Raw genomic sequence first — 14,072 nt, forward strand, 5'->3', positions numbered from 1 at the left:
GCTCCTGCTACAGATGCTACCACTGCGTCCAGCTTTTCACATGGGTTTCTGGGCTGGAACTCAGGGAGTCAGGTGGACATGGTAAGCCCACTGTGAGCCCCCTGAGCTGCCTCAAGCTTTCCCCAGACAAGTCCTGCTAAGCAGCCTTAGCCAGCCTAGACCTCCATTTGTAATCCTTGTTGGCCTTGAACTCATACTTGCTAGATTCAAACCGTGTGCCACCATGGCCTACCACCGTACTCCCCACCCCCATTTTAAAAATAATTGAGACAGAGTCTCAATTGTATACCCAAGAATGGCCTTAACTGCATTCTCTTTCATACCTAGGAGGTGACTGTGCTGCCTACCCAACTTTGTTTTCCTACCTTATATTTTGAGACAGAGTCTCTGACTTGGACTTAGGAGCATGGGCTCTACTAGACTGGCTGTCCAGTAAGCTCCAGAGATCCACCTGTCTCCTGCCTTCACAGCACTGGGATTATCTGCATGCATGACCACTCCCAGCTCTTTACAGAGGTGCTGGAGGTCAGACTCAGGCCCGCTTCCACAGCAAGCACTTCTCTGACTAAGCCACTCGAGCTCTTTTGATTTTTTCTTTAATCTTAATTAAAAATTTTTATGTATATGGGTGTTTGCCTGCATGTATATCTATGCATGTTTGATATCCATGAAGTGCAGAAGGTTTGTCAGATCCCCTGAAACTAGAGTTAGAGATGGTTGTGAGCCTCTGTGTGGGTGCTGGGAATCAAATTCAGGTCTTCCGCAAGAGCAGCAACTCTACTCCTGAAAGGTTTTTTAAAGAGACATCCTGAGCCGGGCGGTGGTGGCGCACACCTTTAATCCCAGCACTCGGGAGGCAGAGGCAGGCAGATCTCTGTGAGTTCGAGTCCAACCTGGTCCACAAGAGCTAGTTCTAGGACAGGCTCCAAAACTACAGAGAAATCCTGTCTCAAAAAAAAAAGAGACATCCTGAAATTTATATAAAACAAGGACAATTTTCATTCAATGAGCCCTCATGAATACATTACTTGAGCTTAGAGCTTAGTATCCACTGACATTTTCTTACCGAATCATCTGCTTTTCAGTGTTCCTGCTTTCCTATAACAATGTAAATCTAATTCAAATATCATATCATGGATGTCTCAGTGTGTATCTCTAGGTAATTAGAACAGTATCGTTCCTAATCACTGTGCTACTAGCATGCCTAATAAAATTAGCAACAATTCCTTAATATGAGGCTATATAGAATTTTTCTATTATTTATTTGTTCGTTTATTTGTTTTAAGACAGGATTTCTTTGTAGCTTTGGAGCCTGTCCTGGAACTCACTCTGTAGACCAGGCTGGTCTCAAATTCACAGAGATTCACCAGCCTCTGCCTCCCAAATTCTGGGATTAAAGGTGTGTGCCACCATGCCTGGTCTATTCCTATACATTCTTTAAATTCTGGATGTCATCCCTACTTTCATGGGAGAAACGATATAAAAATCACATAGAGTGTATTTATTTCGAGTTATTTATATTTTGAGTCAGGTTCACTATGAGACTCAGGCTAGCCTTGAAGTTATGTGGCTATGACTATTGTTGACTTTGAGATCATCTTCCTTCTGCCTCCAGAGTATCAGGATTACAGGTGTCCATTTTGTGTGTGTGTGTGTGGGGGGGGTTGGTTGGTTGATTGGCATTTTGCTGTTTTATGTTTTTATGAGACAAGGTTTTGGTAGTCCAGGTTACTTCTGATCTCTCTACCTCCAGAATTACAGATGTGCACCACTATCAGGTTTGTGCAGCGCTGGGAGTCCAAGCCAGGGGTCCCTGCATGCACTGTACCAACTGAGTACAAACCCATGATGTTAGGTTTTTGTTTTGTTTTGTTTTGAGATAGAATCTCAATGTAAGCCTGGCTGACTAGGAACTCCCTGTGAAGATCAATCTTGGCTTTCTGGTTTTTAAACCATTAAGTCATAATTTTAGCTGGGTGTGATAGCACATGCCTGTAAATCCACTCTTGGGAGGCTGAGGTGGGAAATGGATGTGCCTTTAAAGCCAGCCTGGGCTTCACAACAAGAGTCAGTTTCATTGACAGTTCTTAGATGTAGGTTTTTAGAATTGAACTCAGGTCCTCATGTTTAAGAAGTGAGCTCTTTACAGACTGAGATGTTTCCTGAGTCTGAAATCTAGTCTAAAAAAATGAAAACAAAAACAAGACAATTCTAATCAACCAAAACAGTATCGTTATTTCACCCAGGATGATCGCATTCAAGATCCTTTTGCCTCAGTCTCCTAAATAGCAGCAGTCACAGGAGTGTACCACAGCGTCCAGTGTCATGGTCTTTATGAAGGAGTTAGCTGCAGTCACAGGAGTGTACCACAGCGTCCAGTGTCATGGTCTTTATGAAGGAGTTAGCTGCAGTCACAGGAGTGTACCACAGCGTCCAGTGTCATGGTCTTTATGAAGGAGTTAGGGCAGGACAGAGCAAACAGAGGAAAACAGAACCCCTTATCTCCATAGTGCCCTCGTGAGACCTCTCACCCTATCCCCATCACACCAAGGCGTCACCTTCATGCTCAGGTGTGTGGTGGGGTAATGTTTGTAAGGCACTGACTTTTAAGTCCCAGTCTTTAAATTTGGGGAGGATGTCATTTTAATTAACAAAAAGCAGTAAAATGAGTTCTTCAGGTCAAAGTACTGGCCTGTGTACTATCAATACTATTTTGTTACTTTCCAAGATCTTGCATTTTATGTTGTAAAAATAATTGAATAAAAACAAACATGGGCCGGGCATGGTGGTGCACACCTTTAATCCCAGCACAAAACAGAAGCAGGCGGATCTCTCTGAGCTCAAGGCTAGCCTGACCTACAAAGAGTGCCAGCACAGCTAAAGCTATCTAGTGTGTGAGACCCTGTCTCAAAAAATAAAAGTAGGCTATTTTAAAAACAGAGCTGCTCCCATGCAAAGAGAATGGCTAGCATCCAATTTTATGTTTCTTTAAACATAAAAAGTAACCGCTGAGGCTGGAAAAATGGTTGAGCAATGAAATGTGTGCTGATTGTGCAGAGGGCCTGAGTCCACTTCCCAGTACCCACTCTGGGCAACTCACAGCTTCAGCTTCAAGAGAGCTAATGCTTCTGGCCTCCTCAGGTGTCCATACTGAGGTACATACACCACACATGCATGCGCGCACACACACACACAAAATTAAAAATAAAATAGTCTTTTAAAGAGAAAGAAAGTAAACATTGTTCTGGTTCCTCCAGGGTGTTTCAGTAAAGACCAGGTGTACTTGGATGGAATCCTTCAAATCCTTCGATTCAGAGAGTCCATAGACTTTCATCTGCTGACTGCCCTGGGCAAGGTGAGTGCGCAGCGACCCAGCCCTCCAGCGCTCCCGGTCAGCATTTCCTTTCCTTCCATTGTATGGTCACACACTCAAGTTCAAACTGTTATTTTGTTGTTGTTGGAACAAGTTTCTTATTGTGACAGCAGAAGGAAACTCTGTGATCAGGAAGAGACAGAGGAGTAGAGAATTTGGGGAGATACCTTATTTTTATGTGCATCTTTTTTAAAAAAAAAAAAAAAAATCAAAACATCTTTTTGGGTTTGCTTTTGGATTTTGTCTGTTATTGAACCAGGATCTCATGGAGCCAGGATAGCCTCCAAATAGATGTGCTGCTGAAGATGACTGTAAGCTTGTTTTGTTTGTTTTTAACACAGGGTTTCTCTGTGTATCTCTGGCTGTCCTAGGATCCACCTGCCTCTGCCTCCTGAGTGCTGAGGTTAAGGTGTGTGCCACTATCACTAAGCCTTTTTTATTTTATTTTATTTTATTTTATTTTATTTTATTTTATTTTATTTTTTGGACAGTGCCTGCAAGAATTCTGGGCATGCACTACCATATCTATCTTTAAAAAGGTTTTCTTGGCCTGGAGAGATGGCTCAGCAGTTAAGAGCACTGGCTGCTCTTCCAGAGGTCTGAATTCTGCGCCCAGCACCTAATGCTCACAAACAACCTCATGCTCACAACCATCTGTTATGAGATCTGGTGCCCTCTTCTGGCCTGCAGGCAGACATTCAGGCAGAACACTGTATACACAATAAATAAATAAATGGAATGAAAAGGGTTTCTTTGTAAAAGTATGAAGGAAGCTGTAGTTGTGGCACTTTGCCTTGCTAAGCTCTCCTGTGAGCAAGGATATTATCTAATTTATCATTAATTCATTATAACATTAAAATACAGTACCAATCTTGTTGCATGTGGCCATCGGGGACTCAGATGACCAAGTGCTTTGACATTGAATGCTGACATTTGAAAGGAATCCTTTCTACACAAGACATAACAGTGTGCTTCAAATATTCCAGAAACTGGGTATCTGGGGAGATGACTCAGTCCCTAAGAGCCTTTGCTGTTCTTGCAAAGGACCTGAGCTTGGTTCTCAGCACCCCAGATGGAATGGTTCATAACCACCTGTAACTCTACTTCGGGGGACCTATTCTTTCTTTTGACCTCAGTAGGCACCTGCATACACATGCATACCTACACTCACACGCACATCTGCGCTCACATGCACACCTGCACTCACACGCACACCTGCACTCACATGCACACCTGTACTCACATGCACACCTGCACTCACACGCACACCTGCACTCACATGCACACCTGCACTCATACGCACACCTGCACTCATATGCACACCTGCACTCACACGCACACCTGTGCACACCTGCACTCACATGCACACCTGCATATACACAAATAAAAATAAGTCATTAGAAAATGTATTTAGGGAGCTGGAGAGATGGGTTAAGAGCACCTGTTACTCTGGCAGAGGATCTGGATTTCATTCTCAGCACACACATGGCAGCTTATAACCATCTATTAACTTCAGTTCCTGGAGATCCAGAACCCTCTTCTGCTCTTCAAAAGTACCAGTCACATATGTCATACACACATATACACGCAGATAAACAAACACATTTTTAAAAAGGTTTAAAATACGTCTATTTAGGAAGTCGTGTTACAAACAGATCCACTGCCACCTGGCCTCTGCACAGGCAGGGTAGATAGATTTCAGTGTCATTCTTGGGCGCTAGGAGTTTGGGGACAGTTAGTGAGCATTGGCCTTCACTCAAGCCGGTCATATTCACTCCTTACAAGAGAGCGGCTTGTCTGTAACTCTCTGATTTTACTGATTTATTCTGAGATAGGGTCTCTGTCTTAGTTGGGTTTTATTGCTATGAAATCACCATGATCATGGCAACTGTTATAAAGAAATCATTTAACGGGTGGTTCACTTACAGTTTCAGAGTTCAGTCCATTATCATCATAGCAGGAAGCATGGCGGGGTGCAGGCAGACATGATGCTGGAGCTGAGAGTACCACACCTTGCAGACAACAGGAAGTCAACTGACTGTCACACTGTGGGAAGCTTAAGCCCGCCCCCACAGTGGCATACTTCCTCCAACAAGGCCACACCTCATAATAGTGACAATCCATTTAGGGGACATTTCTTTTAAACTACCACAGTCTCACTATGTAGCCCTGGGTGGCCTGGGACTCAACAGCTGTGCCTACGCTCCTGCAGCAGCAGTGCTGCTTTCCCTGCTCTTTGTGTTCTAAGCCCCACCTTGTCTGGTGCAGCTCCCTCAGCTCAGCCAGCACCACAGTTGCAGAGTGAAAGCTCTTATCTGGATGAGACCTTTCCTTAAGGACTGTTGTGCTGGTTTTCTCTGTGCAAACCACTGAAACTTTTCCTTGCCAGGCCATTTTGTTTTCTTATCCTTTGCATGTTCACTGGGCCAGCATGTTTCATGTCCTTCATGCACACATATATGCCCTCTGTTCATGGCTTGGTTGTTGGGCACAGGTTGCAGCTTCTCTTTTCTTTTGGCATGCACTGTTTACTATGTTTACTCATTTCTTGTCTTATTTAAAGGCTTTGAATTTTTTATGCAGAGGCTGTTGTAGGGTGATTAATTGGCTATATATGTTGTTATATTGAAGCACTATGAGAAAAATTATCAAAATATGATAAAAACAGGAAATGAGTCAATATTGTTTAAAAATGTTGCCATTTGGGCTGGGATGCTGTTTCTGCCAGTAAAGGCACTCGCCCAAGCTGGACAACTGCCAAGTCGTGCTTGCACCTTCCAGTGCACTAAAGTACGCCCACACCCTGCTCCAGTACATAAAAATGTGTTTTTAAAGTTAGCATTAGACTTGCTTAAGGCAGGGCTGCCATTACCCGGAAGTGTGTAAACAATACAATATGTTGTGGTAGGCAAGATACTCTTGGACATTTTCCTCTCGTGTCTGTCATAAACAGAAAACCTATTTCTATTACATTTAGGGGTACAGATAGTAGGTAACTGAAATATAAACATCAAGAATCATAAGATAGAAGTGCGATATGACTATGATTTCTTCTCAAAAAGACTTCCTGCCAACCCTGGAAGAGTGGTAATCAGAAGTCGGAGTATTGAAAATCAGCCTTACCAGGACAGGCTTGGTGAATGCCTTAATCCCACCACCTGGGAGGCAGAGGCATCTATATAGTGAGTACTAGGCCAACAGGGCTACATAGTGAGACCCCAAACCCAAAAATAAAGAAATTCAGCCTTGATTTGGAATTTAAAGGTAAAAATAACTTAAAGAATTATAAGAAGTTTTTTCTTCTCAACTAGATCCCCTTCTACTTTTATGGGCGTGTTTGTTTTGAAACAGGGTCTCTCTCACTGTAAATCCCTGGCTGTCCTGGAACTCCTGTGTGGACAGCCTGGCCTTGAGCTCACAGAAATCTGCCTGCTTCTGCCCCCGAGTGCTGGGATTAAAGGTGTGTGACACCACTATTCCCTGCTCCACAGATGGTTTTCATGACTCAACAAGTTTCTTTAAAGTTGGGTGAAGGGTTGATTATAGACACATGGGCAACTTGACAATGGCAACACTGAGGAAAATGTCTCGCATTTTCCACCAACCACCAACTTCTTAGGATCCTCAGGGAGGGGTGGGCTCCATGAGCCATCCCAGCTGCTGTGAGTTCAGCCGAACTCAGCATCCCAAACCACTCCCTATTCCCTTCTGTCTTACCCTCTGTGATGTACCCTGAGTGCGGGAGAGTGATAGAGATGGCTCACTTGGGACTGCCCATTCAAATGCCACTTAGTTCTTGACACATTGACCAGTTATGCGTTTCTCCATTAACTCCTGCCCCCTGCAAAATGAAGCTGCTCTGATAGCAGATAGTAGTATTCATCCGTGAGCATACACACGGTTATTTAGATGGCGATTTGGTAGGAACACTGCCTCCTCTACCAGACAGCAGCAGCAGCTTCCCAACTAGAGTTACACAGGCTTCGGGGTAGCTTTACAGTTCCTTTACACAGATTCTTTCCCATGGAGAGAGCCTCCATTCTGACAGGATTGGCTGTCCCCGTAAGACTCCCACTGCTTGCCCGCAGTGGGCACATCACAGAGACTACAGCTGAGTTAGACTGCGGGTGACAGTTCCACCCCAGCAGCCTGCATATCACCTCTGGTTCTGAGAAAGCTGACCAGCATGGAGGGTGAGAAGCAAGAGAATATAACAAGTTATGTCTGCCAGCTTGATGGGAGACAGGAAGTCAGTCCACAAGAGTTTTCTTCTTCAGCTTTCATCATGCTAGCTGCATTTTGATTCCCTTATTTAGATTTGTTCTCTTCAAGACAGGGTTTCTCTGTGTAGTCCTTGCTGTCCTGGAACTCACTGTGTAGCCCAGGCTGGCCTCCAATTCAGAGATCTGCCTGCCTGCCTGTCTGCCTCTGCCTCCTGCATGCTGGGATTAAAGGCGTGCATCATCTCTTAAATCAAGAGATTTATTTGAGTTTAGTCTCTCCTACCTGAGAATATAGCTCAATGGTAGACTTGCCTAGCATGTTCAAGGCCAAAGTCTGATCCTCAGCATCACCACCAACAAAAGGTACATCTGTCCTTACACACAGGAAGCTTAGCACCTGACTTTACACAAACGGATTCAGTTCCAAGAATGTGAAGTCAAATACTGATTTTCTCTGTTCTTTTATGCTTATGCTTAGCCATGAGAGGGCATAAAATAATATTTAATGTAGTAAAGTAAACGACAATTTTTGTTTGCTTCTGTATTTTGCAGCTAGTAACCTGACAGTCCACATTTTTGTTTTTTGTTTTGTTTTGATATAGGATCTCATCATTGTAGCCCAGGCTGGCCTCAAACTCAGAGATTCACCGATATCTGCCTCCAAGTTCCCAAGTACTGGGGTTAAAGATGAGAGTCACCACACCTAGTCTCATATCCACATATTTAAGGTCCTGGAGAAAAAAATCACTTCCAGAATGTAACTTGTAGTTGTAAAAAGCAATTCCTTTTTCCAGGTGTCTTATGAAGATGTGGATCGCTTAAAAGGGTTGGCAGTTACTGAGAACATGAGAGTGCCCCACTTCCTGCAGGACCACAGCCGCTACATGGAGCACTTGGAGAGGATCATGGAGGTGAATGAGCTGACTGATGCCGAGTTGAAAGACCTCATCTAAGCAGTGGCGGCGACTCCTCCATGGCTGCTAGTGGCTGGGGCACCTAGCGCCTGCACCGTAGAGGAGAGTGGTGGCTGAGCTCAGCTTTCCGAAGACCAGCCCTCAGTATCCAGCTGAAATTTAGGTTATATGTACACCTGAAACTATTTTCCTAAAATGTTTCTATAGCCTGCAGGTGGAAGTCACTTATCTTCATCCAGGTCTCAGCAGAGACGAATGGAGATTGCTGCTGCTGAAGACTCCGGGATGAACTGTAAACCTGAGCACCGAGGCCAGCTCCAGGGTGGAGGTGGCCAAGTTCCACGCTGTACTGTATAAACTCCAAGGTTCTATTTCCTCTGCTAAACAGTGGTGATGGTTCTTCTTCAAAATACTCATTTTGTAACTCGCCAAAAGGCTGGCAATATCTGAGAGTTCTTATTTTTCCTATGGTAAGTAATGTTAAAAGGAAAATGAAATTTGAAAACTTTTCATTAAGTTCTTTGTTTTATACATTTTCATTTTTATTTTCTGAGTCTATATAAGCTCGAGAAGGTTGTGTGTGTGTGTGTGTGTGTGTGTGTGGCAAAGGATCAGACATGGTATAATCTGCCACTGATCCACACCCAAGGCTCTACGTTTGTTTCTCCTCGTCCCCCCCACCACTTCTTGAGTACACTGAAGAGGACAGCAGGCGGTTGTAACTAGAGGTCACCCACAGCTCAGGACCTGTCCAGTTACCTCTGAACCACACTGTGTTGAAAACATAGTTGCCCCTTTAAACTTCAGTCAGCTTTTAAGATCCTTCCCTTGGAGAGGGAATCGAGTGACAGTTCCCTCCAGCGGGTGGCTCGGAAGTGAGTCGCTGCTTTCTGCCTTTTATCTTAGTGCTTCGTTCATTCGCTCATCCATCCATCCATCCATCCATCCATCCATCCATCCATCCATCCACTCAGATGAAACAGTCAGGAAAAGTGAGGCCACTCACCTTGTTTGGAATGTGTCAAGAGGCAAGGACAAACAGGCTGGCCTTGAATAAACTTGGCCATGGCTCAAAAAATGAAATTTCTGGGCCTTTGGTCAATCCTGATCCAGTATGAACTTAGGAGAATTCCATGTACACTTTGCAGCCTGTGCACCTGGGCTCATAATTGACTTTTCCTACCACTTACTGACCAGCAAGAGTGATGCCGTAACTGCCCCAGGATTGCTCTGCTGGCTTCCAACGCCTCTGAGAGCTCATCTCTGCCTCAGCGCAGGCAGAAATGTGCTGGAGACATAGACTGTGAAGCCGAGCCTGCTAGAAAGCCTGGGTTACGATTCTCCTTCACAGACCACAGACGGGAAGGGCTTGCTTCAGAAAATAGTTACAAGTAAACCCAGGCTCTCTAACTAAGAGCCGCACCTCTTGCCTTTGGCAGTAGAGCAAGGCCTTTGGAAGCTTGGAAAAACTACCTCTTCGCTCCATACCATAATAACCCACAGGTGTCCCTACAGCATTTGCCAGAGGGGGCAGGACTTAGGAGAGGCAAGACGTCTGCTCCTGGCCCCTCAGGTGTGCCTCTCCTTGCAGCAGACTCTCCAGCCTTATCTCAAGTCTCTCACTTAATTCACCCAAGTGACTGCAAGCAGTCTTGCAGGAGAAAGAAGGGCAGTGTTTATGTCCTGGGATCTACACCCAGGTGCTCGCAGTCAACTCCTGCTGGCAGTAACGCTGCAATCTTACCTCAGGGTTAACATGTAAAGGAGAATCTGAGCAGTCTTCATTTCCTGTAGGGTTATCTGCAGTGGTTCCAGAGTGAGTGGGCCTTCTGTCTCTGGCCGGTTTGGAAAGGGAACCTGCTTTCTTGCCTTACCACTTTGGTGCAAAAATAAAATGAATAAAATTTAAAAGGTCTAGAAGAGCTACTTCCAGGACAGGAACCAGAAGCTGCGGAGAAACTCTGTCTCGAAAAATAAAAAAATTAAAAAAAAAAGCATTCTGAAGAGAAAAAAAAATGACCTTAAATTACATTGACTGGCCTTAAAAATCTTCAAAAGTTAACAGCAACTAAAAGTGGTCTCAGAACAACAGAGGGGTCTGAAGACCTGGGACTATCTTGGAGAGTCCTTGGAAAGGCCAGGGAGACATAGTGAGGCCCTATCTCAAAACAGCAGCAAAAGAATAAGTTGAGGTTGATGATATTTAGTCTCTTTCTTATATTGAGCGAAAGATCAGTTTTTGTTTCCTAAAATAATTTTTTAAGGTTTTTGGACGGTGTATAGCCCAGGCTGTCCTGGAACTGACTCTATAGCCCAGGCTGGCCTCGAACTCAGAGATCGACGTGCCTCTCAATAATCCCATCTTCCATCTTCCACTCACCACTGAAACTCACCCTGCTAAGCCAACACCATTAGCTCCAGAACCCAGAGCCAAGAAAAGCCAAACTCAGGAAAGGAGAAGCAGGCTGAAAGCCCCTTGCAGGAAGAGAGCTTTTCTTCCTTGTCCTTCCTGCCTAGGCCACCTGGAAGGAGGCAAGTCAGTCATCTCTGAGGAAACAGAGCACACTCTGCCCACTGCTGTCTCTAGTTGTCCTTAGAATGGCACACGGCCACACCCAGCATGGACAGTGAGCTCCACATCTGAAAACCAAAGTGGCCCTCAGTCCCTGGAAGGATGGGTACCAGAAGATACCCTGGGAAGCAGACCAAAGGCCCAGGTACCTGATCCCCTGCCCTTCCCCTTGTCTCCCTTGTCTCCCCTGGCCTCTCTATTGCTTGGGGCCCGGGGTGAGCCAAAGCACACGCCACGCCCAGGAGCCGAGTGCTGCTCCTTCTGTCCTCCAAACTTCTTCCCGTGTTGCCTTGACTCCCTAAGCTCTCGTTCCTTCACCCACTCACTCAGGTGCTGTTATGTACCTGGTTCTGGATACAAAGATGAATCTATTGGGTGTGGGGGGGTGCGTAATAAAATATCATAAACCAGGCCAGATGGAGCTGGCTTTTAATTCTAGCACATACGACACAGAGGCATATGTATCTCTGAGTTCAAGTCCACCAAGTTTCAAAAAACCAAAACATCTACCAGATGTGATTCTTATTCCTTGGGTCCTAAGTCTAGACTGGCTGAACTGTGTTCAGAAATCTCACAGAACCAAAACCAAATTGCCAGCAGGGCACTTACTGGAGGACACGGAGAAGAATGCATATCCTGTCACCGAGGATTGGCTGTAGGACTCAGATCTCCACTTCCTTGCTGGTTGCTCAGGACCTGCTATTAATAATTTAGCATTTCTCCCAGGAGGCAGTGTGACTTGGTGGGCCATGCCTGATGAGTTTCATCATAGAACCCACACGGTAGAAGAGAAGGAACTCCAGCAAACTGTCTTCTGACCACACAGGTTGCAAGGCACATGCATGTCCACATACCCACATGATAAAAATGTCACTTAAAAAGGAATCTAGCATTTCTTTCCATATGGCATGTGTCATGTTTATCAAAGTCAATACTGGCATGTGAAATGTGCCCGTGGTTTGGTTAGAAACACCTGGACTAGCTGTTCCGTCTGACAAGTGTTGACTCACAAGAGTCCATCCCTTCAGCAGTTCTGAGGATGAAGGGAAGAGAACGGGCCGGTGTTAGCATTCTGCCCCTCACAGCCATGAAGATGGTTAGTAGGGTGCTCTGGTGAATGTAGACCTGAAGGCTGGGAAAGAGTGGGGTGCAGTTCGAATGTGAGGCCTTATGAGAGCAGGTGACCAGCACTTTCTGCTAGCTGGCTTTGTGGGCTCAGTTGTCAGCTCAGTTTGTAGGGTCGTCAACCTGCACGGTGTCATTTGAGTGTGCGCTATAGGTATGTCTCTGTGTGTGCTGGTGTGTTCCACCACCGGTGTGCCCTGTGTAGTCTAGAAGTCACTGCTGAGTGTCTTACTATGTAGCCCTAGAACTTACTCTGTAGACCAGCCCACCTCTGCATCCCAAGTGCCACCAAGTCCAGCTCACTCTCTTTGAGACAGGGTTGCTCACTGACTCTGGGGCTCATAGACTGGCTAGACTGCCTGGTCAGTGAGCCTCTTCTGAGACCTGCCTGTCTGAGCCAGTTCCCTCTCCCCTCCCCCAGCACTAGGTCTCTTACTTACTTTTTTTGTTTTGTTTTGTTTTTTTGAGACAGAGTTTCTCTGTAGCTTTGGAGCCTGTCCTGGAACTAGGTCTTGTAGACCAGGCTGGCTCTTACTTTAATACAAGGATCTCTCCCTGACCCTTTTCCTGGGCTGGGAGTCAAACTAAGGTTCTACCATTATACTATCTCCAGCCCTGTGTGACTTTCCTTTATTATTTGGGACTTTTCTTTCTGAAAGAGGCTGGTTTTAAACTTGGTAGGTGTCAGAGGATGGATGACCTTGAACTGATCCTCCTGCTTCCCCTTTACCCCTGTCTGTGATTACAGACAGATTTTACCATTACTAGCTTTGGATTTTAAGTAATTGAATTTTTTAATTTAAATATTTTTAATTATGTGCACATGCATGAGCATACGAGTGCGTGTGTGTGTGAGAGAGAGAGAGAGAGAGAGAGAGAGAGAGACAGACAGACAGACAGACAGACAGACAGAGGGGAGGGGTAGGGAGGATAAACACATGAGTGCAAGCATCTGCAGAGGCTAGAAGAGGGAGCCTGATTTCCTTGAACTGGAGTTAGTTATGGGCCCTTGTGAGCTGCCTGATAAGGGTGCTGGGAACCAAACTCAGGTCCTCTGGAAGTGCAGCACCTGCTCTTAACCACTGGATCATCTCTCCAGCCCTTCAATGTTATATGCATGGGTGTTTTGTCTGCTTGTGTGTTCGTGGCTAGTTGTGTGGCTTTGCTCCTGGAGGCAGAAAAGGGTTGTGAGAGGCCCCAGAAATAGACTTACAGCCACCATATGGGTGCTGGGAATCAAGCCTGGGCCTTCTGGAGGAGCATCCAGTACTTTTAGCTGCTGAATCTCCACCCCAAACTCCCTTTCAAATAAAATATCGATTCTGTGTATGATATTTGGCTGTGTGTACATGCGTGCAGGTGTCCTCGGAGTCAGAGCTGTTGGATCTCCCTGGAATTGGAATTACACAGGTATAAACTGCCCAGCATGGATGCTCAGAACTGAACTCAGTCCTCTGGAAAGGCAGCAAGTGTTCTTTAACCACCAAGCCATCTCTCCTGCCCCAAATCAAATTCTATTTAGTTAATTTGACACAGGGTCTCACTATGTAGCTTTGATTGGCCTGGAACTTGCTATGTAGATCAGGCTGGCCTTGAACTCACAGAGATTAATTGCTTCTGCCTACTGACTGGGATTATTAAGGCACATGCCACCACACAAGACTCAATATATTCTATATGCAGGAATGTTTTAGCTGCATGTATGTGTATGAACCAGTGGCGTGCCTGGTGCCCACATAGCTCAGAAGGCACCGGATCCCTGTGTCTGTGAGCCACTGTATTACACTCAGGTCCTCGCAAGAGTAACAAGTACTCTTAACCACTGCGACATCTCTCCATCCCACCCCAGACTGTGGGATGTGTGG

The 14,072-nt window shown here is 45.4% G+C and overlaps 1 protein-coding gene across 3 annotated transcripts in view; it reads left to right on the forward strand.

Moving 5' to 3' along the window:
* Positions 1-14,072, forward strand: part of Matcap2 (microtubule associated tyrosine carboxypeptidase 2) — a 48,061-nt gene that overhangs the window by 27,754 nt on the left and 6,235 nt on the right. For 2 of the 3 annotated variants that reach the window (XM_057768153.1, XM_057768154.1), the window contains exons 6-7: positions 3,258-3,355; positions 8,391-9,013. In XM_057768153.1, the coding sequence (XP_057624136.1) occupies positions 3,258-3,355; positions 8,391-8,549 (257 nt within the window). In that variant the 3' untranslated portion in view covers positions 8,550-9,013. Of the gene's footprint in view, positions 1-3,257; positions 3,356-8,390; positions 9,014-14,072 lie in introns of those variants that run through there. The other variant, XR_009057018.1, reaches the window with a different exon arrangement.

The sequence above is a fragment of the Chionomys nivalis genome, chromosome 4, assembly GCF_950005125.1.
Source record: "Chionomys nivalis chromosome 4, mChiNiv1.1, whole genome shotgun sequence".
In the NCBI taxonomy this organism is placed as follows: domain Eukaryota; kingdom Metazoa; phylum Chordata; class Mammalia; order Rodentia; family Cricetidae; genus Chionomys; species Chionomys nivalis.